This window comes from Lepisosteus platostomus, chromosome 18 (genome assembly GCF_059453375.1).
Source record: "Lepisosteus platostomus isolate fLepPlt1 chromosome 18, fLepPlt1.hap1, whole genome shotgun sequence".
In the NCBI taxonomy this organism is placed as follows: domain Eukaryota; kingdom Metazoa; phylum Chordata; class Actinopteri; order Semionotiformes; family Lepisosteidae; genus Lepisosteus; species Lepisosteus platostomus.
In genome coordinates this window covers 17040001-17066603 of record NC_142628.1, presented here as the reverse complement: position 1 = coordinate 17066603, position 26603 = coordinate 17040001, and the positions used below count along the sequence as shown (strand labels likewise).

At 57.1% G+C, this 26603-nt stretch overlaps 1 protein-coding gene across 10 annotated transcripts in view; it reads left to right on the top strand.

The window, feature by feature from the left end:
* The window catches only part of dagla (diacylglycerol lipase, alpha), a 59225-nt gene that overhangs the window by 31409 nt on the left and 1213 nt on the right, over nucleotides 1-26603 (top strand). For 3 of the 10 annotated variants that reach the window (XM_088611332.1, XM_088611331.1, XM_088611333.1), the window contains 9 exons: nucleotides 2119-2196; nucleotides 9311-9391; nucleotides 9481-9623; nucleotides 10267-10335; nucleotides 10562-10634; nucleotides 10870-11069; nucleotides 11410-11539; nucleotides 18962-19125; nucleotides 24350-26603. The exon at nucleotides 24350-26603 is cut by the window's right edge and continues 1213 nt beyond it. In XM_088611332.1, coding sequence (XP_088467458.1) covers nucleotides 2119-2196; nucleotides 9311-9391; nucleotides 9481-9623; nucleotides 10267-10335; nucleotides 10562-10634; nucleotides 10870-11069; nucleotides 11410-11539; nucleotides 18962-19125; nucleotides 24350-25370 — 1959 coding nt within the window. In that variant the 3' untranslated portion in view covers nucleotides 25371-26603. The remainder of the gene's footprint in view (nucleotides 1-2118; nucleotides 2197-9310; nucleotides 9392-9480; nucleotides 9624-10266; nucleotides 10336-10561; nucleotides 10635-10869; nucleotides 11070-11409; nucleotides 11540-18961; nucleotides 19126-24349) is intronic. The other 7 variants (XR_015928090.1, XR_015928086.1, XR_015928087.1 and 4 more) reach the window with 7 other exon arrangements.

Genomic DNA, 26603 nt, shown 5'->3' with positions numbered 1-26603 from the left:
CCCTCACTGACCAACAAACGGACACCCTCACTGACCGACACACGGACACTCTCACCGACCGACACCCTCACTGACCGACACACGGACACCCTCACTGACCGACACACGGACACTCTCACCGACCGACACTCTCACTGACCGACACACGGACACCCTCGCTGACTGACACTCTCACTGACCGACACAAGGACACTCTCACTGACCGACACACGGACACCCTCGCTGACCGACACACAGACACCCTCACTGACACTGACAGACACTCTCACTGACAGACACCCTCACTGACAGACACCCTCACTGACAGACACCCTCACTGACAGACACCCTCACTGACAGACACCCTCACTGACACAGACAGACACCCTCACTGACACTGACAGACACCCTCACTGACAGACACCCTCACTGACACTGACAGACACCCTCACTGACAGACACCCCCACTGACACAGACAGACACCCTCACTGACACTGACAGACACCCTCACTGACAGACACCCTCACTGACAGACACCCTCACTGACAGACAGACACCCTCACTGACAGACACCCTCACTGACACTGACAGACACCCTCACTGACACTGACAGACACCCTCACTGACACTGACAGACACCCTCACTGACAGACAGACACCCTCACTGACACTGACAGACACCCTCACTGACAGACACCCTCACTGACAGACACCCTCACTGACAGACACCCCCACTGACACTGACAGACACCCCCACTGACACTGACAGACACCCTCACTGACACAGACAGACACCCTCACTGACACAGACAGACACCCTCACTGACACTGACAGACACCCTCACTGACAGACACCCCCACTGACACAGACAGACACCCTCACTGACAGACACCCTCACTGACAGACACCCTCAGTGACACTGACAGACACCCTCACTGACACAGACAGACACCCTCACTGACACAGACAGACACCCTCACTGACACAGACAGACACCCTCACTGACAGACACCCTCACTGACAGACACCCTCACTGACAGACAGACACCCTCACTGACACTGACAGACACCCTCACTGACACTGACAGACACCCTCACTGACAGACACCCTCACTGACAGACACCCTCACTGACACTGACAGACACCCCCACTGACAGACACCCTCACTGACACAGACAGACACCCTCACTCTCGCTGACCGACACACGGACACCCTCACTGCCAGACACCCTCACTGACACTGACGGACACCCCCACTGACAGACACCCCCACTGACAGACACCCTCACTGACACAGACAGACACCCTCACTGACACAGACAGACACCCCCACTGACAGACACCCTCACTGACAGACACCCTCACTGACACTGACAGACACCCTCACTGACAGACACCCTCAGTGACACTGACAGACACCCTCACTGACAGACACCCTCACTGACACTGACAGACACCCTCACTGACAGACACCCTCACTGACACAGACAGACACCCTCACTGACACAGACAGACACCCTCACTGACAGACACCCCCACTGACACAGACAGACACCCCCACTGACACAGACAGACACCCCCACTGACACAGACAGACACCCTCACTGACAGACACCCTCACTGAGAGACACCCTCACTGACACAGACAGACACCCTCACTGACAGACACCCTCACTGACACTGACAGACACCCTCACTGACACAGACAGACACCCTCACTGAGAGACACCCTCACTGACAGACACCCTCACTGACACAGACAGACACCCTCACTGACAGACACCCTCACTGACACAGACAGACACCCTCACTGACAGACACCCTCACTGACAGACACCCCCACTGACACAGACAGACACCCTCACTGACAGACACCCTCACTGACACCCTCACTGACAGACACCCTCACTGACACAGACAGACACCCTCACTGACACTGACAGACACCCTCACTGACACTGACAGACACCCTCACTGACACTGACAGACACCCTCACTGAGAGACACCCTCACTGACACAGACAGACACCCTCACTGACACAGACACCCTCACTGACAGACACCCTCACTGACACTGACAGACACCCTCACTGACACAGACAGACACTGTAACCCCTCTCTCTCTCTTGCCCTCAGGATGCGCTGACTGACCTTGCAGGCGATGCTGAGAGGCTCCCAGTCGAACGCCAGCACGGCACCTGGCTGGGACACAAGGTGGGGATCGGTCAGCCCGAGTTTGTCCACTGCTTAAGATTCAGGCCTTGTGATCGGGAGGGTCCCAGGTTCGAGTACCTCCTGACTCTGCCTCTGTCCTCCCTGAGTGAATCACTAGACCTCCATGTTTCCCCTCTGTGTGTCTGTATTAACCCCTCTCTCTCTCAGTGTTAATGTACTGGAGTGTCCAGTCAGTGTGTCTGTATTAACCCCTCTCTCTCAGTGTTCATGTACTGGAGTGTCCAGTCAGTGTGTGTGTATTAACCCCTCTCTCTCAGTGCAGTGTTAATGTACTGGAGTGTCCAGTCAGTGTGTCTGTATTAACCCCTCTCTCTCAGTGCAGTGTTAATGTACTGGAGTGTCCAGTCAGTGTGTCTGTATTAACCCCTCTCTCTCTCAGTGCAGTGTTAATGTACTGGAGTGTCCAGTCAGTGTGTCTGTATGAACCCCTCTCTCTCTCTCTGTGTGTTTCTCGCGAGACTGAGTGAGTGAGTGGGCGGAGCTTCGGTGGGTTTGATCGTGTGGCGGTGTTTTCTTCACTGGGTTTGTGTTTTTCTGTCTTTTTTGGGGAAAAGCGGGGTTTATTTTCTCATCATGGCCGGTTCTGGAGGCTCTGATCCTCCAGACCTCTCCTTTGAGAAACTAACTCGTCGCCATGGTGTGAAAATCTCCCCTGCGGAGTTCTGTCCGCTTGAGAGGTGCGTTCTTGCGGTCGGGAAGGTCGTGGGCTGCAGGAACATCAGGTCCGCTTCCCGCATGAGTGGAGGTATAGTCATTTTCTTGCAGTCTACCGATTTGGCAAACACCCTGGTGGAGAAGGGAGTTGTCCTGGACGGCACCTTCACCCCGGTACTGCCTCTCGCGGCCCCGGCTCGAAAGATCACCCTCTCCAACGTGCCTCCGTTCATGAGGAACGAGCTGCTGGAGAGGGAACTGTCCCGATACGGACAGGTGGTCTCTCCGATCAGGAGGGTCCCTCTGGGCTGCAGGGCTCCGCAGCTGAAGCACGTCGTCTCTTTCCGGAGACAGGTCTACGTCATCCTAAAAAACCCCACGGAAGAGATCAGTGTGGCCCTTAAATTTCGTATTGACAGCTGCGACTATGTTGTATTCGTGACTTCGGAATCGATGAAGTGCTTCAGGTGCGGGAGCGAGGGGCATGTGGTGAAGAACTGCCCGGAGGTGGAGGAAGAGACAGGCAGGGAGCCTCAGCCCCAGGGCGCACAGGAGGCTAGCCGACAGCGTCAGGCAGCGGGGAGCGGAGCAGCGCAGGGAGGCAGCGGGGAGTCAGAGCCCACGGCCGGGGTGCAGGAGAGGAGATCGCTGGAGGGAGCAGGTGAGCCCGAGCCGGTGGCGTCCCAATCAGGAGAGCAGATAGTAAAGAGTGGACCACCGCAGCCCTCAGAAGAGCAGGGAGCCCCCCACACCGGAGAGCAAGAGATGAGCGCTGGCGGAGAGATGAGCGCTGCTCAGGAGAGTCAGGGAGAGAGAGAGCAGGTAGTGACACCGACAGGGGAAAACGCGTCTCAAGCGCCAGCGAAAATTGTAGACACGGTGTGGGGAGGAAATGAGTTATCATCTGAAAAAATAGATGATGGTTTTAAGACGCCGCGGAGAAAGCGCACGAAAAAATCTGTGCAGAGTGCGGTGCAGAAGAAGCGCAGCACAGAGAGCTCGGTGGAGGGCGGCTCTGTCGCCGGCCCGGGGGCCGCGAGTGACTCCGACACCGGGAGAGTGAGGACGCGCTGGAGTGTCCTCGCCGCCACCGCCGCCGCCGCCCGGAGCTCCTCGGAGTCCGGGAGCGACGACGAGGGCGGCTTCACCGACTCCTCTCTCGCCTCGGGCTCCTCGGCCCGGCGGAGCTGCAGAGGAGGCTACAGTTTCCAGAGCATTAGGGAGTTCTTAGAGAAGACTAAAGGTAAGAGGGGAACTGTGGTCGAGGACTTTTTTTCCCGACACCGAGCTCTTTGTCCTCTCCGCGACGCGCCATCTGAAGAGGGGCTCGGGTGCGAATGACTTCAGCGATCAGGAGAGATGGCGCCTGAAGAGCCTTTTAGGTAAGATCAAGGCAGGACCGCGGAACGCACCTCAGCACGAATGAGTCCTGTCCCTCACGTCACATCACTATCCGTCTGCGTGCTACATGTCTGTTCGTGTTTTATGTTTTTTCTTTTTTTCTTTTCCGCAAACATGGGCGACATTAGGATAGGGAGTTTGAACACCAATGGGTGCAGGAGGGCTTTGAAGCGAGCTGCGGTGTTGGAGATTATCAAAGAAAAGAACCTGCAGGTGACTTTCCTGCAGGAGACCCACACCGACAGCTCCAACATCATCGCCTGGCAGCGGGAGTGGCAGGGGGACATCGTGTACAGTCACGGGTCCCCTGTGAGCGCGGGGGTCGCGGTGCTGTTCTCTGTGGGGTTCAAGCCCCTCTCTATCGCCGTCCAGGAGGTGGTGAAGGGTCGCCTGCTACTCGTGCGAGTAGTTATCGGAAAGAAAACCTTTGTTTTTATTAACGTTTACGCACCCACCGACGGCGGAGAGAGGGTCACCCTCTTCAGGGAGCTTGAGACTGCACTGGCGACCTGCCAGCCTGAGGAGCTGGTCTTCCTGGGGGGGGATTTCAACTGCACAGAGAACAGCACACTGGACAGGAATCACGCAGAGCCACATGGCCCGTCGGCCAGGGAGTTGCGCAGGATCCTCGTCAAGTCTGACCTCACTGACATCTGGAGGAGATGTCATGGGGACACGAGGCAGTACACCTGGGCCCAGGTCAGGGGGAATACCCTCTCTCTGGCCAGGCTAGACCGACTTTACTGCCGTAAACATCATTACAGCATCGTCAAGCAGTGCTCCATCTGTCCAGTGGGCCTGTCGGACCACTGTCTCACTGTCTGCACAGTCGCTGTGCCATCAGTGAGGGCCCGCAGTGCCTACTGGCACTTTAATACCCAGCTGCTTGACGATGCTCACTTCTGCGACTGCCTCGTATTCTTCTGGCAGCAGTGGAGGAGTCAGAAAGCCCACTTTGTCTCCCTGAGGCAGTGGTGGGATATTGGCAAGGTGCAGATTCGCCAGTTCTGCCAGCAGTACACTGGAAGTGTCACGAGAGGTATCCGTGAGTCCATGAAGGCTCTGGAGAGAGACATTCTGGAGCTCCACCAGGCTCTGGAGTGTCGTGCAGACAGGAGGCTAATTGATGACCTCCACACCCAAAAAGAATCACTCATTGGCCTTCTGGACACAAAAGTACAAGGAGCTCTAATAAATTCTAGGGTTCAGAGTGCATCGCAGGTAGACGCCCCGACTCGCTATTTCTTCGGCCTAGAGAAGAAACCGGGCCAGAGCCGGCAGATCCACTGCCTGCGCTCGGAGACAGGGCAGGAGCTGCACGAGGCCGGGCAGATCCAGGAGAGGACCGTGCAGTTCTATAAAGCGCTCTTCTCCAGCGAGGCTAGTGAGGACTCGGTCCGCACACGCAGGTTCCTTGAAGACCTTCCACAGGTCCCCGAAGAGGAAAGGGCAGGGCTGGAGAGGCCTCTCTCCCTGGAGGAGCTCTCCACTGCACTCAGTGGCTTGAGCAATGGCAAGACCCCTGGTCTCGATGGCCTGCCAGCCGAATTCTATCGTGCCTTCTGGGCTGTGCTGGGTCCTGACCTGCTCGATGTATATTTGGAAAGTCTGGAGCAGGGGGATCTGCCACTGAGTTGCAGGAGAGCTGTTGTCACCCTGCTGCCCAAGAAAGGGGACCTGTGTGACATTAAGAACTGGAGACCTGTTGCCCTGCTGTGTGTGGATTATAAAATCCTGTCCAAGGCTCTGGCCAACAGGCTGAAGGTGGTGCTGGGGTCTGTGGTGCACTCCGACCAATCGTACTGCGTGCCCGGAAGGTCAATCTTTGATAACATATTTCTGATTCGAGATGTTTTGGCCACCTCCAGACTATTGGGTTTAGACACTGGTCTCATTTCGTTAGACCAGGAAAAGGCCTTCGATAGGGTTGAACATCAGTATTTGTGGAGGACCATGAGGTCCTTCGGGTTCAGCCCTGTCTTTGTTGCCATGATTCAGGTGCTGTACAGTGACATCTTCAGTGTGCTAAAGGTCAACGGAGGGCTGAGTGCTCCGTTTCCAGTGCGGAGGGGAGTCAGGGAGGGCTGTGCACTCTCAGGAATGCTCTACTCCCTTGCCATCGAGCCTCTGCTACATCAGCTGCGCCGGGTCATCAGGGGCCTGTCCATCCCGGGCTGCCCCGATTCCACTGTCAAGATCTCGGCGTACGCTGATGACATCATGGTCGTGGTCAGTGGAGAACAGGATGTCAGGGCGCTACAGACAACTTTAAGTGATTTCCAGCGGCTATCATCAGCCAAAGTGAACTGGGCCAAGAGTAGCGCCCTACTCCTGGGGGAGTGGAGCGAGATGGGTCCCCCAGCCTTGCCAGAGAGGCTCAGCTGGACCAGAGGGGGACTCAAATACCTGGGGGTGCACCTGGGGGATGAGGCCAGCGTGAAAAAGAACTGGAAGGGGCTCCTTGAAAAAGTGAAAGGTCGTCTGGACCGCTGGCGCTGGCTGCTCCCCCAGATCTCCTACAGAGGCCGGGTTCTGATTGTCAACACCCTGGTGGCTTCGATGTTGTGGCATCGCTTGGTGTGTCTGGAGCCACCAGCCGGACTGGTCGAGGAGCTGCAGGCCACGCTCCTCGACTTCTTCTGGGACGGACTGCACTGGCTGCGGAGGGGCGTCCTCTATTTGCCCAGAGAGGACGGAGGGCAAGGACTTATCGACATCCGGAGCCGAGTGGACGCCTTTCGCCTGCAGGCAGTGCAGAAGCTGCTGTTCGGCCCGGCCTCGCTGTCCTGGAGGGAGCTGACCTTCACCCTGCTGCGTCGAGCAGGACACCTCGGGCTCGACTGTGTGCTCTTCCTAATGGACACCAGCAGGGTTGACCTGTCTCCACTGCCGCCTTTCCAGCGCAGTCTCCTGGAGGCCTGGCGGCATCTGCGCGTGCAGAGGGAAGAGGAGCGGCCCAGTCTATACTGGACACTCAGGGAACCATTAATACACAATCTACGAATGAACATAGAACCGGGCCGCTCCTTGGACTTTACCAGCAGACTGGTCCACGCCAACATCACACAGCTCCACCACCTGCTGGACGTGGATCAGGGCTGCTGGCGCAGCGTGGAGTGGGCGTGTGACGCGCTGGGACTACACTCGCGGCGGTGTGTAGACAGGTTTCTCAGTCAGCTTCGCTCTGCTCTGCCTCTCCAGGAGATGCTGCTGATCCAGGGTCTGTTTGAGGATCATCGCATTCCAATCACACAGCCTCCTTTCCCTGGTCTGCTAGTGTCTCCTGCGCTCAGTCCCGGACCGACGGGATCTCTCCTTGAGCCCCTTGCCTCAGAGGAGAGGTCTCTAGCTGGTGTTGGGGGGAAATGTCTGTACAGACTAGTCGTAACATCTAGGCACCAGGCCCAGCTGTCCGCGCTCCCTGACACTCCCTGGAGGGCTCGTCTGGGAGTGCCGGATGACGTCCGGCCTGCCTGGGGTAGCCTCTACAGATTTCCCCTCAACAAGAGGGCTGGTGATCTGCAGTGGAGGGTCCTGCACACCATCCTGGGGGTCAACTCGTTTGTGTCGGTTCTGGACCCGGCGGTGTCTGACGCCTGTCCCTTCTGCGCTCAGAGGGAGACGGTGTTCCACTGCTACAGCGCCTGCCCCCGCCTGTCGCCCATGTTTGCTGTACTGATCCGGCTCTTCACCAACCTTGGCCTGGCCTTCAACAATGTTATCTTCGTGTTTGGGGTAGGTCATGCAAAAAAACGGAAAACTCAGACCCTCCTCGCTAATTTTCTGCTGGGCCAGGCCAAACTCACCATCTACAAGACTCGGAAAAATAAGATCTCTGGTTCCGGGTCTGTAGACTTGGTGAGGATGTTCGAAGGGTTGGTGAAGAGCAGGATATCGTTAGAATTTTTGTTTTACAAATCGCATAATGACCTCAGAACATTCGAAAAGTTTTGGTGTTTTGGAAATGTCCTGTGCAGGATCATAAATAATGAAAGAGTTTTATTCCAATTATGATTTTTATTTATTTTTATTTATTTTTTTTCCTCTTAATTCTTAAAATAGAGTTTTAAGACCCTTGATTAATACTTTTGTTTTTTTTTCTGTCAAATAAAGTTTGATTGAACTCTCTCAGTGCAGTGTTAATGTACTGGAGTGTCCAGTCAGTGTGTCTGTATGAACCCCTCTCTCTCTCAGTGCAGTGTTAATGTACTTGAGTGTCCAGTCAGTGTGTCTGTATGAACCCCTCTCTCTCTCAGTGCAGTGTTAATGTACTGGAGTGTCCAGTCAGTGTGTGTGTATTAACCCCTCTCTCTCAGTGCAGTGTTAATGTACTGGAGTGTCCAGTCAGTGTGTCTGTATTAACCCCTCTCTCTCAGTGCAGTGTTAATGTACTGGAGTGTCCAGTCAGTGTGTGTGTATTAACCCCTCTCTCTCTCAGTGCAGTGTTAATGTACTGGAGTGTCCAGTCAGTGTGTCTGTATGAACCCCTCTCTCTCAGTGCAGTGTTAATGTACTGGAGTGTCCAGTCAGTGTGTCTGTATTAACCCCTCTCTCTCTCAGTGCAGTGTTAATGTACTGGAGTGTCCAGTCAGTGTGTCTGTATTAACCCCTCTCTCTCTCAGTGTTAATGTACTGGAGTGTCCAGTCAGTGTGTGTGTATTAACTCCTCTCTCTCAGTGTTAATGTACTGGAGTGTCCAGTCAGTGTGTCTGTATTAACCCCTCTCTCTCAGTGCAGTGTTAATGTACTGGAGTGTCCAGTCAGTGTGTCTGTATGAACCCCTCTCTCTCTCAGTGCAGTGTTAATGTACTGGAGTGTCCAGTCAGTGTGTGTGTATTAACCCCTCTCTCTCTCAGTGCAGTGTTAATGTACTGGAGTGTCCAGTCAGTGTGTGTGTATTAATTCCTCTCTCTCAGTGTTAATGTACTGTAGTGTCCAGTCAGTGTGTCTGTATTAACCCCTCTCTCTCTCAGTGCAGTGTTAATGTACTGGAGTGCCCAGTCAGTGTCTATAGTAACAGCTGTCTCTGTCTCTCTAGGGGATGGTGTACTCAGCAGAGTACATTAAGAAGAAGCTGGAGACAGAAATGATTTTGTCCCAGGCGTTCGGCAGAGATCTGGTACTGCGTGTGAGAGAGTGTGTGTTTGTCTCGCTGCGCGCTGCTCTTTCTGGTGTGCTGAAGGGCCTGTCTCTGCTGTGTGTCGGCAGGTCAGGGGGACGAGGCACTATGGCCTTGTGGTCGTTGGTCACTCTCTGGGCGCAGGAACGGCAGCCATCCTCTCCTTCCTGCTGCGGCCCCAGTATCCCACGCTGCACTGCTACTCCTACTCTCCGCCCGGGGGGCTGCTCAGGTGGGGTCAGCGTATGGGGCTCTTGTACTGACATAGAGTGAGAGGGACCAGGGACGGGCTGAGACAGACTGGGGACGGGCTGAGACAGACTAGGGACGGACAAAGTAAAATAGGGAGTGAGAAACAAACTGGGGAGGGACAGTGAGAGAGAGAGACGGCGCGACAGACTTGGGACAGTTAGACTGGGGATGCACAGAGACAGGGAGGGAGAGACAGACTGGGGACAGACTGAGAGAGAGAGAGACTGGAGATGGACAGGGAGAGAGAGACAGACTGGGGACAGACAGAGAGAGAGACTGGAGATGGACAGGGAGAGAGAGACAGACTGGGGACAGAGAGACAGTGAGAGAGACAGACTGGGGACAGACTGAGAGAGAGAGAGACTGGAGATGGATAGGGAGAGAGAGACAGACTGGGGACAGAGAGACAGTGAGAGAGAGACAGTCTGGGGACAGACTGAGAGAGAGAGAGACTGGAGATGGATAGGGAGAGAGAGACAGACTGGGGACAGAGAGACAGTGAGAGAGAGACAGACTGGGGACAGACTGAGAGAGTGAGAGATTGGAGATGGACAGGGAAAGAGAGACAGACTGGGGACAGAGGCATGTCTGTCACCGTGCTCACCTGTCTCTCTGCCTCGCAGTGAGGATGCGATGGAGTACTCGAAGGAGTTCGTCACCTCAGTGGTTCTGGGGAAGGATCTGGTACCCAGGTCAGTGCCACAGTGCCAGTCTCCCTGTGTGTGTCTGTGGGCAGGTGTGAGTGTGAGTGTGGCTGTGTTCACCTGTGTTTGCTGTGTGTCTGTGGGCAGGTGTGTGTGTCTGTGGGTAGGTGTGTGTATGTGTGTCTGTGCGCAGGTGTGTGTGTGTGGTGTGTGTGCGCAGGTGTCTATGGGGAGAGGTGTGTGTGTTCACCTGTGTTTGCTCTCTGCCCGACAGGATCGGCCTCTCTCAGCTGGAGGGGTTCCGTCGCCACCTGCTGGAGGTCCTGCAGAAAAGCAACAAGCCAAAGGTGGGCAGTGTTCTGTTGTTGCAGAGTCGCTGCAGTATGTTGAGCAGTTTGCTTCCGGCACGGTGTTGTCAGTGTGAGGTCACGGCCCCGGCAGGAGAGTCGCACTCGGTGTGTGTTTGCTGGGAGAGCTCCGCGTGGCGTGTGTTTAGCGTGTGTAATGCGTTTAGCGTGTCTGTCTTGCACTGTGCAGGCTGCTCTGACAGTCTCCCTCTCTGCTCCTCTCTCCTTTGCTCAGTGGAGGATTATAATGGGGGGCACAAAGTGTATCCCCAAGTCGGAGCTGCCCAACGATGATGACCCCACGGTGACCTCTGTCCCCAGCTCCGGGCAGTGGCTCCACCCCAGCGATCTCAGCATTGCGCTGTCCGCCAGCACCCCGCTGTACCCCCCCGGCCGTATCATCCACGTCGTGCACAACCACCCCCCGGAGAGCTGGTGAGGACAGAGGGGTCACAGCAGGAGAGGTCGCTAAGCTGCTAGTCCGTGACTGATCACTGGGTCTCCTCCCGTCAGACTGAAGAGACTCAGTTCCTCCAGCCTGTCAGTGTGGGACAGTCCCTTCAGACTGAAGAGACTCAGTTCCCTCAGTGTGGGACACTCCCTTCCGACTGAAGAGACAGGCTCACTTAGACTATGACAGGAGATCACACACTGTATTATTATTATTATTATTATGAGTGAACCTGTCTCTCTTTCTCTCCCTCTGCAGGAGTAGTGAACCTGTCTCTGTCTCTCTCCCTCTGCAGCAGCAGTGAACCTGTCTCTCTCTCCGCAGGTGCTGTGGCCAGGAGGACCCCACCTACTCTGCGCTGTGGGGTGATAACCGGGCGTTCGACGAGGTCATCATCTCTCCCGCCATGCTGAACGAGCACCTGCCACACGTCGTGATGGAGGGACTCTACAAGGTGGGGGCAGCTGGCCGGGGCGGGAGGGCGGGGGCGGGGGGGGCTGTAGTCCTGCTGTGGTCCTGGCTTGTCCTGGTGCCGCGGATCAGACTGCTGGCTGTACCTGTCAGCCGGGTGGTCATTGTGCGGTCAGTGATGAGGAGGAGGAGGGGAGACGATGGAAGCAGCGCTCGGACCTGAGGTCGAGTGTCTCGCTGGCCATGACTGGACCGTGCCGGACCCTGCCGGACCCTGCTTGGCTCGGAAGAACTCAGCTGGGTGGTCTTGACCGGACCTTCTTGGCTCAGAAGAACTCTGCTGGACTCTGTTGTGTGGTGGACCAGATGGTGGGAGTTTTAGTTTTTCATCACAGCTGCAGTGGTTTTAGTTCTGCGAGAGTCTGCGTGTGTCTGCGAGAGTCTGCGAGAGTCTGCGAGAGTCTGCGAGAGTCTGCGAGAGTCTGCGTGTGTCTGCGAGAGTCTGCGAGAGTCTGCGTGTGTCTGCGTGTGTCTGCGTGTGTCTGCGTGTGTCTGCGTGTGTCTGCGTGAGTCTGCGTGAGTCTGCGTGAGTCTGCGAGAGTCTGCGAGAGTCTGCGAGAGTCTGCGAGAGTCTGCGAGAGTCTGCGTGTGTCTGCGAGAGTCTGCGAGAGTCTGCGTGTGTCTGCGAGAGTCTGCGAGAGTCTGCGTGTGTCTGCGAGTGTCTGCGAGTGTCTGCGAGTGTCTGCGTGTGTCTGCGTGTGTCTGCGTGTGTCTGCGAGAGTCTGCGAGAGTCTGCGAGAGTCTGCGAGAGTCTGCGAGAGTCTGCGAGAGTCTGCGAGAGTCTGCGTGTGTCTGCGAGGGTCTGCGTGGGTCTGCGTGGGTCTGTAGGGTCATTAGTCAGTGTGTCTGCGTGTGTCTGCGAGGGTCTGCGTGTGTCTGCGAGGGTCTGCGAGGGTCTGTAGGGTCATTAGTCAGTGTGTCTGCGTGGGTCTGCGTGGGTCTGCGTGGGTCTGCGTGGGTCTGCGAGGGTCTGCGAGGGTCTGTAGGGTCATTAGTCAGTGTGTCTGCGTGGGTCTGCGTGGGTCTGCGAGGGTCTGCGAGGGTCTGCGTGGGTCTGTAGGGTCATTAGTCAGTGTCTCTGCCCGTCTGTGGGTCTGAGTGTCAGCCTGTCTGTGGGTCTGTCTGTCTCTCCGTGGGTCTGTCCATAGGTCCATCTGTCTGTCTGTGGCCTGAGTGTCCGTCTGTCTGTCTGAGTGTTGTGTGTCTGACGCCGCGTGCTGATCTCTCTACAGGTGATGGAGGTGTTCTTACTGGAAACCAGTGCTTCCAGTACAGAGCAGAGAGAGGCAGAGTGTGTGGTACCAGAGTCTGTGTGTGACACGGGTTCGACTGGCCCAGACAGCTGCTCCCCCACTGCAGCCCAAAGAGACCCTGTGGCCTTCAGCAGCTGAGAGCAGCTCTCTCGAACCCTGGACCCCTGGGATCCCCCACGCTGCCCGGCCCCCTGGCTTCACTTTACTGCAATCCCCCCCCACCTCCCCGCGGGATCAGACCTTCGGGATCTCTGGGACCTCTGGCTCACACCTGTCAGATCCCAGCTGAGCCCGTGTCCTCGCCCCGCAGGCTGCTGGACCTCCAGGACCCGAGAGCACAGAGAGCAGCCCTCTGAGCCACAGACGCTCTGAGTCCGTCTCCAGTCTGCCCCCCAGGGGACCTGTGTGCTGCCCCCTGTCTCTCCCCCCCTACCCCCCGCCTCTCCTTCTGCCTCTCTCTCTCTCCTCCCTCTTGTCTCTCTCTCTCTCCCCCCTGCCTGTCTCTCTCTCTCTCCCCCCTGCCTGTCTCTCTCTCTCTCCCCCCTGCCTGTCTCTCTCTCTCTCCCCCCTGCCTGTCTCTCACCCCCCACCCCCCGCCTCTCCTTCTGCCTCTCTCTCTCTCCTCTCTCCTGTCTCTCTCTCCTCCCTCCTGTCTCTCTCTCTCCCTCCTGTCTCTCTCTCTCCCTCCTGCCTACCTGTCTCTCTCTCTCCCCCGCCTGTCAATTCAATTTTTTAGTTCAAGGTGCTTTATTAGTATGAATCAGTGTTGCCAAAGCAAATAAAACTAATAAAATTAAAGTGAAACAAAAATAAAAGTTAAATAAAATCTAAAGACATATTACAGACATTTACAACAAAGACATGTCATAAAATATTGACATATACTGTAGGCGGATGGAGCATTACTGGGAGACAGACTCACTGTTCCTCAGGCTGTCTCTCTCTCTCTCCCTCCCCTCCTGTGACTGAGATCACACTGGACAGTCCCTGAGAGACACTGTGTCTCTTAATGTTTCTACTTGTAACATCTGCCTGCTGTCAATAATAAAGCTGTTGGAGTCTGTCCTCTGTTCCTCGTCCTGTCGGTCTGGGTTCGAGTCCTGATCCGATGACGTCCCGCACTGAAGCTCAACTTCCCTTCAGTCACAACAGCGCGACTTCTCTACGGGCCTGGTCTTGCTGGGACCCAGGGGCTGTGGCACTGGTCTCAGTCTGATCCGGGTGCTGTGGTACTGGTCCGCTGTGATCAGTCCTGCAGTATGTATGTGTATAGATAGGCTTATAAGGTCTGCAGTGAGAGTCTGTCCAGGTGTGTACAGACAGGGTCTGCAGTGAGAGTCTGTCCAGGTGTGTGAGAGTCTGTCCAGGTGTGTACAGACAGGGTCTGCAGTCAGAGTCTGTCCAGGTGTGTGAGAGGCTGTCCAGGTGTGTACAGACAGGGTCTGCAGTGAGAGTCTGTCCAGGTGTGTGAGAGTCTGTCCAGGTGTGTACAGACAGGGTCTGCAGTGAGAGTCTGTCCAGGTGTGTGAGAGTCTGTCCAGGTGTGTACACACAGGGTCTGCAGTGAGAGTCTGTCCAGGTGTGTGAGAGGCTGTCCAGGTGTGTACAGACAGGGTCTGCAGTGAGAGTCTGTCCAGGTGTGTACACACAGGGTCTGCAGTGAGAGTCTGTCCAGGTGTGTACAGACAGGGTCTGCAGTGAGAGGCTGTCCAGGTGTGTGAGAGTCTGTCCAGGTGTGTACAGACAGGGTCTGCAGTGAGAGGCTGTCCAGGTGTGTGAGAGGCTGTCCAGGTGTGTGTGAGTCTGTCCAGGTGTGTACAGACAGGGTCTGCAGTCAGAGTCTGTCCAGGTGTGTGAGAGTCTGTCCAGGTGTGTACAGACAGGGTCTGCAGTGAGAGGCTGTCCAGGTGTGTGAGAGGCTGTCCAGGTGTGTGTGAGTCTGTCCAGGTGTGTACAGACAGGGTCTGCAGTCAGAGTCTGTCCAGGTGTGTGAGAGTCTGTCCAGGTGTGTACAGACAGGGTCTGCAGTCAGAGTCTGTCCAGGTGTGTGAGAGGCTGTCCAGGTGTGTACAGACAGGGTCTGTAGTCGGAGAGTCTGTCCAGGTGTGTGAGAGGCTGTCCAGGTGTGTACAGACAGGGTCTGCAGTGAGAGTCTGTCCAGGTGTGTACAGACAGGGTCTGCAGTGAGAGTCTGTCCAGGTGTGTACAGACAGGTCTGCAGTCAGAGTCTGTCCAGGTGTGTGAGAGTCTGTCCAGGTGTGTACAGACAGGGTCTGCAGTGAGAGGCTGTCCAGGTGTTAACAGACAGGGTCTGCAGTGAGAGGCTGTCCAGGTGTGTGAGAGGCTGTCCAGGTGTGTACAGACAGGGTCTGCAGTGAGAGTCTGTCCAGGTGTGTGAGAGTCTGTCCAGGTGTGTACAGACAGGGTCTGCAGTGAGAGTCTGTCCAGATGTGAACAGACAGGGTCTGCAGTGAGAGGCTGTCCAGGTGTGTGAGAGGCTGTCCAGGTGTGTGTGAGTCTGTCCAGGTGTGTGAGAGACTGTCCAGGTGTGTACAGACAGGGTCTGCAGTCAGAGTCTGTCCAGGTGTGTGAGAGTCTGTCCAGGTGTGTACAGACAGGGTCTGCAGTGAGAGGCTGTGCAGGTGTGTACAGACAGGGTCTGCAGTGAGAGTCTGTCCAGGTGTGTACAGACAGGGTCTGCAGTGAGAGGCTGTCCAGGTGTGTGAGAGGCTGTCCAGGTGTGTGTGAGTCTGTCCAGGTGTGTACAGACAGGGTCTGCAGTGAGAGTCTGTCCAGCTGTGTACAGACAGGGTCTGCAGTCAGAGTCTGTCCAGGTGTGTGAGAGTCTGTCCAGGTGTGAACAGACAGGGTCTGCAGTGAGAGTCTGTCCAGGTGTGTGAGAGTCTGTCCAGGTGTGTACAGACAGGGTCTGCAGTGAGAGGCTGTCCAGGTGTGTGAGAGTCTGTCCAGGTGTGAACAGACAGGGTCTGCAGTGAGAGTCTGTCCAGGTGTGTACAGACAGGGTCTGCAGTGAGAGTCTGTCCAGGTGTGTGAGAGACTGTCCAGGTGTGTACAGACAGGGTCTGCAGTGAAAGTCTGTCCAGGTGTGTGAGAGTCTGTCCAGGTGTGTACAGACAGGGTCTGCAGTCAGAGTCTGTCCAGGTGTGTACAGACAGGGTCTGCAGTGAGAGTCTGTCCAGGTGTGTACAGACAGGGTCTGCAGTGAGAGTCTGTCCAGGTGTGTGAGAGGCTGTGCAGGTGTGTACAGACAGGGTCTGCAGTGAGAGTCTGTCCAGGTGTGTACAGACAAGGTCTGCAGTGAGAGTCTGTCCAGGTGTGTACAGACAGGGTCTGCAGTGAGAGACTGTCCAAGTGTGTACAGACAGGGTCTGCAGTGAGAGGCTGTCCAGGTGTGTGAGAGTCTGTCCAGGTGTGTGAGAGGCTGTCCAGGTGTGTACAGACAGGGTCTGCAGTCAGAGTCTGTCCAGGTGTGTACAGACAGGGTCTGCAGTGAGAGTCTGTCCAGGTGTGTACAGACAGGGTCTGCAGTGAGAGTCTGTCCAGGTGTGTGAGAGTCTGTCCAGGTGTGTACAGACAGGGTCTGCAGTGAGAGACTGTCCAGGTGTGTACAGACAGGGTCTGCAGTGAGAGTCTGTCCAGGTGTGTACAGACAGGGTCTGCAGTGAGAGTCTGTCCAGGTGTGTACAGACAGGGTCTGCAGTCAGAGTCTGTTCAGGTGTGTACAGACAGGGTCTGCAGTGAGAGGCTGTCCAGGTGTGTGAGAGGCTGTCCAGGTGTGTACAGACAGGGTCTGCAGTAAGAGGCTGTCCAGGTGTGAACAGACAGGGTCTGCAGTGAGAGTCTGTCCAGGTGTGTGAGAGTCTGTCCAGGTGTGTACAGACAGGGTCTGCAGTGAGAGTCTGTCCAGGTGTGTGAGACGCTGTCCAGGTGTGTACAGACAGGGTCTGCAGTGAGAGGCTGTCCAGGTGTGAACAGACAGGGTCTGCAGTGAGAGTCTGTCCATGTGTGTGAGAGTCTGTCCAGGTGTGTGAGAGGCTGTCCAGGTGTGTACAGACAGGGTCTGCAGTGAGAGTCTGTCCAGGTGTGTGAGAGTCTGTCCAGGTGTGTACAGACAGGGTCTGCAGTGAGAGTCTGTCCAGGTGTGTACAGACAGCGTCTGCAGTGAGAGTCTGTCCAGGTGTGTGAGAGGCTGTCCAGGTGTGTACAGACAGGGTCTGCAGTGAGAGTCTGTCCAGGTGTGTACAGACAAGGTCTGCAGTGAGAGTCTGTCCAGGTGTGTACAGACAGGGTCTGCAGTGAGAGTCTGTCCAGGTGTGTGAGAGTCTGTCCAGGTGTGTACAGACAGGGTCTGCAGTCAGAGGCTGTCCAGGTGTGTGAGAGGCTGTCCAGGTGTGTACAGACAGGGTCTGTAGTCAGAGTCTGTCCAGGTGTGTGAGAGTCTGTCCAGGTGTGTACAGCCAGGGTCTGCAGTAAGAGGCTGTCCAGGTGTGTACAGACAGGGTCTGCAGTAAGAGTCTGTCCAGGTGTGTACAGACAGGGTCTGCAGTGAGAGGCTGTCCAGGTGTGTGAGAGGCTGTCCAGGTGTGTACAGACAGGGTCTGTAGTCAGAGTCTGTCCAGGTGTGTGAGAGTCTGTCCAGGTGTGTACAGACAAGGTCTGCAGTGAGAGTCTGTCCAGGTGTGTACAGACAGGGTCTGCAGTCAGAGGCTGTCCAGGTGTGTGAGAGTCTGTCCAGGTGTGTACAGACAGGGTCTGCAGTGAGAGACTGTCCAGGTGTGTAAAAGTCTGTCCAGGTGTGTACAGACAGGGTCTGCAGTGAGAGTCTTTCCAGGTGTGTGAGAGTCTGTCCAGGTGTGTACAGACAGGGTCTGCAGTGAGAGGCTGTCCAGGTGTGTGAGAGTCTGTCCAGGTGTGTACAGACAGGGTCTGCAGTGAGAGGCTGTCCAGGTGTGTACAGACAGGGTCTGCAGTCAGAGTCTGTCCAGGTGTGTGAGAGTCTGTCCAGGTGTGTACAGACAGCGTCTGCAGTGAGAGTCTGTCCAGGTGTGTGAGAGTCTGTCCAGGTGTGTACAGACAGGGTCTGCAGTGAGAGTCTGTCCAGGTGTGCGAGAGGCTGTCCAGGTGTGTACAGACAGGGTCTGCAGTGAGAGTCTGTCCAGGTGTGTACAGACAGAGTCTGCAGTGAGAGTCTGTCCAGGTGTGTGAGAGGCTGTCCAGGTGTGTACAGACAGGGTCTGCAGTGAGAGTCTGTCCAGGTGTGTACAGACAGGGTCTGCAGTGAGAGTCTGTCCAGGTGTGTGAGAGGCTGTCCAGGTGTGTACAGACAGAGTCTGCAGTCAGAGTCTGTACAGGTGTGTGAGAGGCTGTCCAGGTGTGTACAGACAGGGTCTGCAGTCAGAGTCTGTACAGGTGTGTATCGACAGGGTCTGCAGTCAGAGTCTGTACAGGTGTGTACAGACAAGGTCTGCAGTGACAGCTGTCCAGGTGTGTGAGAGGCTGTCCAGGTGTGTAACAGTTTGTCCAGGTGTGTACAGACAGGGTCTGCAGTGAGAGTCTGTCCAGGTGTGTACAGACAGGGTCTGCAGTCAGAGTCTGTCCAGGTGTGTACAGACAGGGTCTGCAGTGAGAGTCTGTCCAGGTGTGTACAGACAGGGTCTGCAGTGAGAGTCTGTCCAGGTGTGTGAGAGTCTGTCCAGGTGTGTACAGACAGAGTCTGCAGTCAGAGTCTGTACAGGTGTGTATCGACAGGGTCTGCAGTCAGAGTCTGTACAGGTGTGTACAGACAGGGTCTGCAGTGAGAGGCTGTCCAGGTGTGTGAGAGGCTGTCCAGGTGTGTAACAGTTTGTCCAGGTGTGTACAGACAGGGTCTGCAGTAAGAGTCTGTCCAGGTGTGTACAGACAGGGTCTGCAGTGACAGCTGTCCAGGTGTGTGAGAGGCTGTCCAGGTGTGTGAGAGTCTGTCCAGGTGTGTACAGACAGGGTCTGCAGTAAGAGTCTGTCCAGGTGTGTACAGACAGGGTCTGCAGTCAGAGTCTGTCCAGGTGTGTACAGACAGGGTCTGCAGTGAAAGTCTGTCCAGGTACTGTGCTGTCCCCACTTTTGTTACTCTCTCACCCTCCCTCTCTCTCCAGGTGCTAGAGAACTATAATAAAGGGAAGACTGCACTCCTCTCTGCTGCCAAGATCATGGTGAGCCCCACTGAGGTTGACCTGAACCCCGAGATGACATTCCTGGGTCCCCCCAACTTGTCCGAACCATCATCCCCCCAGCAGCATCGTCGGAACAGCAGTGTTCGGTCAGTCTCTGTGTCTGCATAACATCTGCCCCTGTGTCTGTGGGTGCGTGTGCTCTACTCTCTGTTCTTTTGTCCTTGTGCCTGTCTGTCGGTCCATCGGTCTGCCTGCCTGCCTGCCTGTTTGTCTGTCGGTCTGCCTGCCTGCCTGCCTGTTTGTCTGTCGGTCCGTCTGCCTGCCTGTCGGTCCGCCTGCCTGCCTGCCTGTTTGTCTGTCGGTCCGTCTGTCTGTCTGTACGCTTGTTTGTCTGCCTGTCTGCCTGCCAACCTGTCAGTCTGTCGGTCCGTCTGCCTGTCGGTCCGTCTGCCTGTCGGTCCGTCTGTACCCCAGTCTGTACCCCAGTCTGTACCCATCTGTACCCCAGTCTGTACCCCAGTCTGTACCCATCTGTACCCCAGTCTGTACCCATCTGTACCCCAGTCTGTACCCCAGTCTGTACCCCAGTCTGTACCCCAGTCTGTACCCCAGTCTGTACCCCAGTCTGTACCCCAGTCTGTACCCATCTGTACCCCAGTCTGTACCCCAGTCTGTACCCATCTGTACCCATCTGTACCCCAGTCTGTACCCCAGTCTGTACCCCAGTCTGTACCCCAGTCTGTACCCCAGTCTGTACCCATCTGTACCCCAGTCTGTACCCCAGTCTGTACCCATCTGTACCCCAGTCTGTACCCATCTGTACCCCAGTCTGTACCCCAGTCTGTACCCCAGTCTGTACCCATCTGTACCCCAGTCTGTACCCCAGTCTGCCTGCCAGTCTGTGCTCTTGGGCCGTCCCCAGCTGGCTTCGGGGTGACTCCAGGAGTGCCTGTGTATCTGTTTAACCATGTCTGTGTCTCCCATCTCTCCCTCCCTGTGTATCTGTTTAACCATGTCTGTGTCTCCCATCTCTCCCTCCCTGTGTATCTGTTTAACCATGTCTGTGTCTCCCATCTCTCCCTCCCTGTGTATCTGTTTAACCATGTCTGTGTCTCCCATCTCTCCCTCCCTGTGTATCTGTTTAACCATGTCTGTGTCTCCCATCTCTCCCTCCCTGTGTATCTGTTTAACCATGTCTGTGTCTCCCATCTCTCCCTCCCTGTGTATCTGTTTAACCATGTCTGTGTCTCCCATCTCTCCCTCCCTGTGTATCTGTTTAACCATGTCTGTGTCTCCCATCTCTCCCTCCCTGTGTATCTGTTTAACCATGTCTGTGTCTCCCATCTCTCCCTCCCTGTGTATCTGTTTAACCATGTCTGAGTCTCCCATCTCTCCCTCCCTGTGTATCTGTTTAACCATGTCTGTGTCTCCCATCTCTCCCTCCCTGTGTATCTGTTTAACCATGTCTGTGTCTCCCATCTCTCCCTCCCTGTGTATCTGTTTAACCATGTCTGTGTCTCCCATCTCTCCCTCCCTGTGTATCTGTTTAACCATGTCTGTGTCTCCCATCTCTCCCTCCCTGTGTATCTGTTTAACCATGTCTGTGTCTCCCATCTCTCCCTCCCTGTGTATCTGTTTAACCATGTCTGTGTCTCCCATCTCTCCCTCCCTGTGTATCTGTTTAACCATGTCTGTGTCTCCCATCTCTCCCTCCCTGTGTATCTGTTTAACCATGTCTGTGTCTCCCATCTCTCCCTCCCTGTGTATCTGTTTAACCATGTCTGTGTCTCCCATCTCTCCCTCCCTGTGTATCTGTTTAACCATGTCTGAGTCTCCCATCTCTCCCTCCCTGTGTATCTGTTTAACCATGTCTGTGTCTCCCATCTCTCCCTCCCTGTGTATCTGTTTAACCATGTCTGTGTCTCCCATCTCTCCCTCCCTGTGTATCTGTTTAACCATGTCTGTGTCTCCCATCTCTCCCTCCCTGTGTATCTGTTTAACCATGTCTGTGTCTCCCATCTCTCCCTCCCTGTGTATCTGTTTAACCATGTCTGTGTCTCCCTCCCTGTGTATCTGTTTAACCATGTCTGTGTCTCCCATCTCTCCCTCCCTGTGTATCTGTTCAACCATGTCTGTGTCTCCCATCTCTCCCTCCCTGTGTATCTGTTTAACCATGTCTGTGTCTCCCATCTCTCCTCCCTGTGTATCTGTTTAACCATGTCTGTGTCTCCCATCTCTCCCTCCCTGTGTATCTGTTTAACCATGTCTGTGTCTCCCATCTCTCCTCCCTGTGTATCTGTTTAACCATGTCTGTGTCTCCCATCTCTCCTCCCTGTGTATCTGTTTAACCATGTCTGTGTCTCCCATCTCTCCCTCCCTGTGTATCTGTTTAACCATGTCTGTGTCTCCCATCTCTCCCTCCCTGTGTATCTGTTTAACCATGTCTGTGTCTCCCATCTCTCCCTCCCTGTGTATCTGTTTAACCATGTCTGAGTCTCCCATCTCTCCCTCCCTGTGTATCTGTTTAACCATGTCTGTGTCTCCCATCTCTCCCTCCCTGTGTATCTGTTTAACCATGTCTGTGTCTCCCATCTCTCCCTCCCTGTGTATCTGTTTAACCATGTCTGTGTCTCCCTCCCTGTGTATCCGTTTAACCATGTCTGTGTCTCCCATCTCTCCCTCCCTGTGTATCTGTTTAACCATGTCTGTGTCTCCCATCTCTCCCTCCCTGTGTATCTGTTTAACCATGTCTGAGTCTCCCATCTCTCCCTCCCTGTGTATCTGTTTAACCATGTCTGTGTCTCCCATCTCTCCCTCCCTGTGTATCTGTTTAACCATGTCTGTGTCTCCCATCTCTCCCTCCCTGTGTATCTGTTTAACCATGTCTGTGTCTCCCATCTCTCCTCCCTGTGTATCTGTTTAACCATGTCTGTGTCTCCCATCTCTCCCTCCCTGTGTATCTGTTTAACCATGTCTGTGTCTCCCATCTCTCCTCCCTGTGTATCTGTTTAACCATGTCTGTGTCTCCCATCTCTCCCTCCCTGTGTATCTGTTTAACCATGTCTGTGTCTCCCATCTCTCCCTCCCTGTGTATCTGTTTAACCATGTCTGTGTCTCCCATCTCTCCCTCCCTGTGTATCTGTTTAACCATGTCTGTGTCTCCCATCTCTCCCTCCCTGTGTATCTGTTTAACCATGTCTGTGTCTCCCATCTCTCCTCCCTGTGTATCTGTTTAACCATGTCTGTGTCTCCCATCTCTCCCTCCCTGTGTATCTGTTTAACCATGTCTGTGTCTCCCATCTCTCCTCCCTGTGTATCTGTTTAACCATGTCTGTGTCTCCCATCTCTCCCTCCCTGTGTATCTGTTTAACCATGTCTGTGTCTCCCATCTCTCCTCCCTGTGTATCTGTTTAACCATGTCTGTGTCTCCCATCTCTCCTCCCTGTGTATCTGTTTAACCATGTCTGTGTCTCCCATCTCTCCCTCCCTGTGTATCTGTTTAACCATGTCTGTGTCTCCCATCTCTCCCTCCTGTCTGCCCCCAGCGTGGAGATGCTCGTTAGTGCTGCTTGTTCCCTGAGCTTCTGTCTCCCTTGTCCAGCTCCCTGTCCTCCCAGCTGCTCCCTGTCCCTCCTGCTGTGCGGTGTCCCTGTCCCTCCTGCTGTGCGGTGTCCCTGTCCCTCCTGCTGTGCGGTGTCCCTGTCCCTCCTGCTGTGTGGTGTCCCTCCTGCCGTGCGGTGTCCCTGTCCCTCCTGCTGTGCGGTGTCCCTGTCCCTCCTGCTGTGCGGTGTCCCTGTCCCTCCTGCTGTGTGGTGGCCCTCCTGCTGTGTGGTGTCCCTGTCCCTCCTGCTGTGTGGTGTCCCTGTCCCTCCTGCCGTGTGGTGTCCCTGTCCCTCCTGCTGTGCGGTGTCCCTGTCCCTCCTGCTGTGTGGTGTCCCTGTCCCTCCTGCTGTGTGGTGTCCCTGTCCCTCCTGCTGTGCGGTGTCCCTGTCCCTCCTGCTGTGTGGTGTCCCTCCTGCTGTGTGGTGTCCCTGTCCCTCCTGCTGTGTGGTGTCCCTGTCCCTCCTGCTGTGCGGTGTCCCTGTCCCTCCTGCTGTGCGGTGTCCCTGTCCCTCCTGCTGTGTGGTGTCCCTCCTGCTGTGTGGTGTCCCTGTCCCTCCTGCCGTGTGGTGTCCCTGTCCCTCCTGCTGTGCGGTGTCCCTGTCCCTCCTGCTGTGTGGTGTCCCTGTCCCTCCTGCTGTGTGGTGTCCCTGTCCCTCCTGCTGTGTGGTGTCCCTGTCCCTCCTGCCGTGTGGTGTCCCTGTCCCTCCTGCTGTGCGGTGTCCCTGTCCCTCCTGCTGTGTGGTGTCCCTCCTGCTGTGTGGTGTCCCTGTCCCTCCTGCCGTGTGGTGTCCCTGTCCCTCCTGCCGTGTGGTGTCCCTGTCCCTCCTGCTGTGCGGTGTCCCTGTCCCTCCTGCCGTGTGGTGTCCCTGTCCCTCCTGCCGTGTGGTGTCCCTGTCCCTCCTGCTGTGCGGTGTCCCTGTCCCTCTTGCCGTGCGGTGTCCCTGTCCCTCCTGCTGTGCGGTGTCCCTGTCCCTCCTGCCGTGTGGTGTCCCTGTCCCTCCTGCCGTGTGGTGTCCCTGTCCCTCCTGCTGTGTCCCTGTCCCTCCTGCCGTGCGGTGTCCCTGTCCCTGCTGCTGTGTGGTGTCCCTGTCCCTCCTGCTGTGTGGTGTCCCTGTCCCTCCTGCTGTGTGGTGTCCCTGTCCCTCCTGCCGTGTGGTGTCCCTGTCCCTCCTGCTGTGCGGTGTCCCTGTCCCTCCTGCCGTGTGGTGTCCCTGTCCCTCCTGCCGTGTGGTGTCCCTGTCCCTCCTGCTGTGCGGTGTCCCTGTCCCTCTTGCCGTGCGGTGTCCCTGTCCCTCCTGCTGTGCGGTGTCCCTGTCCCTCCTGCTGTGCGGTGTCCCTGTCCCTCCTGCCGTGTGGTGTCCCTGTCCCTCCTGCTGTGCGGTGTCCCTGTCCCTCCTGCCGTGTGGTGTCCCTGTCCCTCCTGCTGTGTGGTGTCCCTGTCCCTCCTGCTGTGTCCCTGTCCCTCCTGCCGTGCGGTGTCCCTGTCCCTGCTGCTGTGCGGTGTCCCTGTCCCTGCTGCTGTGTGGTGTCCCTGTCCCTCCTGCTGTGTGGTGTCCCTGTCCCTCCTGCTGTGTCCCTGTCCCTCCTGCCGTGCGGTGTCCCTGTCCCTGCTGCTGTGTGGTGTCCCTGTCCCTCCTGCCGTGTGGTGTCCCTGTCCCTCCTGTCGTGCGGTGTCCCTGTCCCTCCTGCTGTGTGGTGTCCCTGTCCCTCCTGCTGTGCGGTGTCCCAGTAGAGTGTAACAACCCCTCTGCCCCTGCCCTCCTGCAGGAGCTGTGCGCGGTCCGAGATCTCCCTGGAGGGCTTCTCGGAGGCGCCGCCGGCGCCGGTGCCCGGGGTGCTGCGGGGCGCGCGCGACCGGCTGGCGCTGGAGCTGCGGGAGCGCCGCGCGCCGCTGGCGGTGACGGAGAGCCTGTCGGACGCCGAGTCGCTGTACAGCCTGGACTCGCGGCGCTCCTCGGCCGCGCTGCGCGGCTCGCCCGGCCTGGGGGGGCTGCCCTTCCCCGTGGACGCCCCCATACCGGAGGAGAACCCCTCGCTCAGCTCGCGGACCGAGCTGCTGGCGGCCGACAGCCTGTCCAAGCACTCCCCCGAACCCGGGCCCCCCTGGGCCGGCCAGCTGGGGCCCTGCTGCCCCTCGCCGGCGGGGTGCCACAGCCCCCCCGAGGACGCTGCGGGGCAGTACCGGCCCGGCTTCTACCCCTGCCCGCCCCCCCACCAGGGGGCGCCCTGCTCCCGCGCGCCGGCGGGGCCCGGAGCCCAGCAGACTGCGTCTCTCGAGGGCGGCACCCCTCCGGGCCACAGGGGGGCTCTGACGGGGCTCCCCTCCGTCTACAGCCCCCGGGGCTCCCCCCCACACAGACACGGGCCGGCTGAGGGGCAGGGGCAGAGGGGCAGCTGGGCAGGAGGCGCGGGCCAGCCGGGGGTCTCCCTGCCCCTGCCCCTGCCCAACGGGGGCCCCCCCAGCCAGGCCGTGCTGGAGTTCGCCCAGTTCATCGACGCCCTCTTCTGCCTGGACCGCAGCAGCCCGCTCCTGGACCTGTCGGACGAGGAGCCCGAGTCGGGCCGCGGCTCGGAGCCGCCCGGGGACCGCCGGCTGCTGGCCCGCGCCACGCTGGAGCCCAACCTGGTGCCCAAGCCCCCTCGCACCTTCGCGGGCTCGGCCGGCCCGTCCTCCGGCATCTCCCTCTCGCCCTCCTTCCCCCTGTCCTCCTCGGGCGAGCTCAACGACCTGTCGCCCTCCGACAGCCTGGCCGCGCCCCCCGAGCGCCCCCTGTCCTCCGCGGTGTAGCGGCGCCGCCCTGCTGGAGAGCCGGGGCCAGGCCGACTGGTCTCCACAGAGGGTTTCCAGGGGTGGGGTGTGCCGAACTGACTGGGCCGCGGTGGGGAGTTTGGGGGGGTTTTATTGAAAAAGCTGACAACCTGCTGCTGCACTGATACTGGAGACCGATCGGGACACAGCTGTAGATCGCGCTGCCCCACGCTGCCCCACGCTGCCCCACGCTGCCCCACGCTGCCCCACAGTGGCGGAGTGTGTAGTCCTGGGCTGAAGGAGTCTTGATGGGGTTCGTTGGGAGTGCAGATGGGCTTCAGAGCTGAAAGCGTTTGAATGTGTAAGGTGAGAGGACAGGTGTGCTGGCCTGGGGGAGAGCTGTAGAGGACAGGTGTGCTGGCCCAGGTGAGAGCTGTAGAGGACAGGTGTGCTGGCCCAGGTGAGAGCTGTAGAGGACAGGTGTGCTGGCCTGGGGGAGAGCTGTAGAGGACAGGTGTGCTGGCCTGGGGGAGAGCTGTAGAGGACAGGTGTGCTGCCCCAGAGGAGAGCTGTAGAGGACAGGTGTGCTGGCCCAGGTGAGAGCTGTAGAGGACAGGTGTGCTGGAGGTGAGAGCTGTAGAGGACAGGTGTGCTGGAGGTGAGAGCTGTAGAGGACAGGTGTGCTGGAGGTGAGAGCTGTAGAGGACAGGTGTGCTGGCCCAGGTGAGAGCTGTAGAGGACAGGTGTGCTGGAGGTGAGAGCTGTAGAGGACAGGTGTGCTGGAGGTGAGAGCTGTAGAGGACAGGTGTGCTGGCCCAGGTGAGAGCTGTAGAGGACAGGTGTGCTGGCCCAGGTGAGAGCTGTAGAGGACAGGTGTGCTGGAGGCGAGAGCTGTAGAGGACAGGTGTGCTGGCCCAGGTGAGAGCTGTAGAGGACAGGTGTGCTGGAGGTGAGAGCTGTAGAGGACAGGTGTGCTGGAGGTGAGAGCTGTAGAGGACAGGTGTGCTGGCCCAGGTGAGAGCTGTAGAGGACAGGTGTGCTGGAGGTGAGAGCTGTAGAGGACAGGTGTGCTGGAGGCGAGAGCTGTAGAGGACAGGTGTGCTGGCCCAGGTGAGAGCTGTAGAGGACAGGTGTGCTGGCCCAGGCGAGAGCTGTAGAGGACAGGTGTGCTGGCCCAGGTGAGAGCTGTAGAGGACAGGTGTGCTGGCCCAGGTGAGAGCTGTAGAGGACAGGTGTGCTGGCCCAGGCGAGAGCTGTAGAGGACAGGTGTGC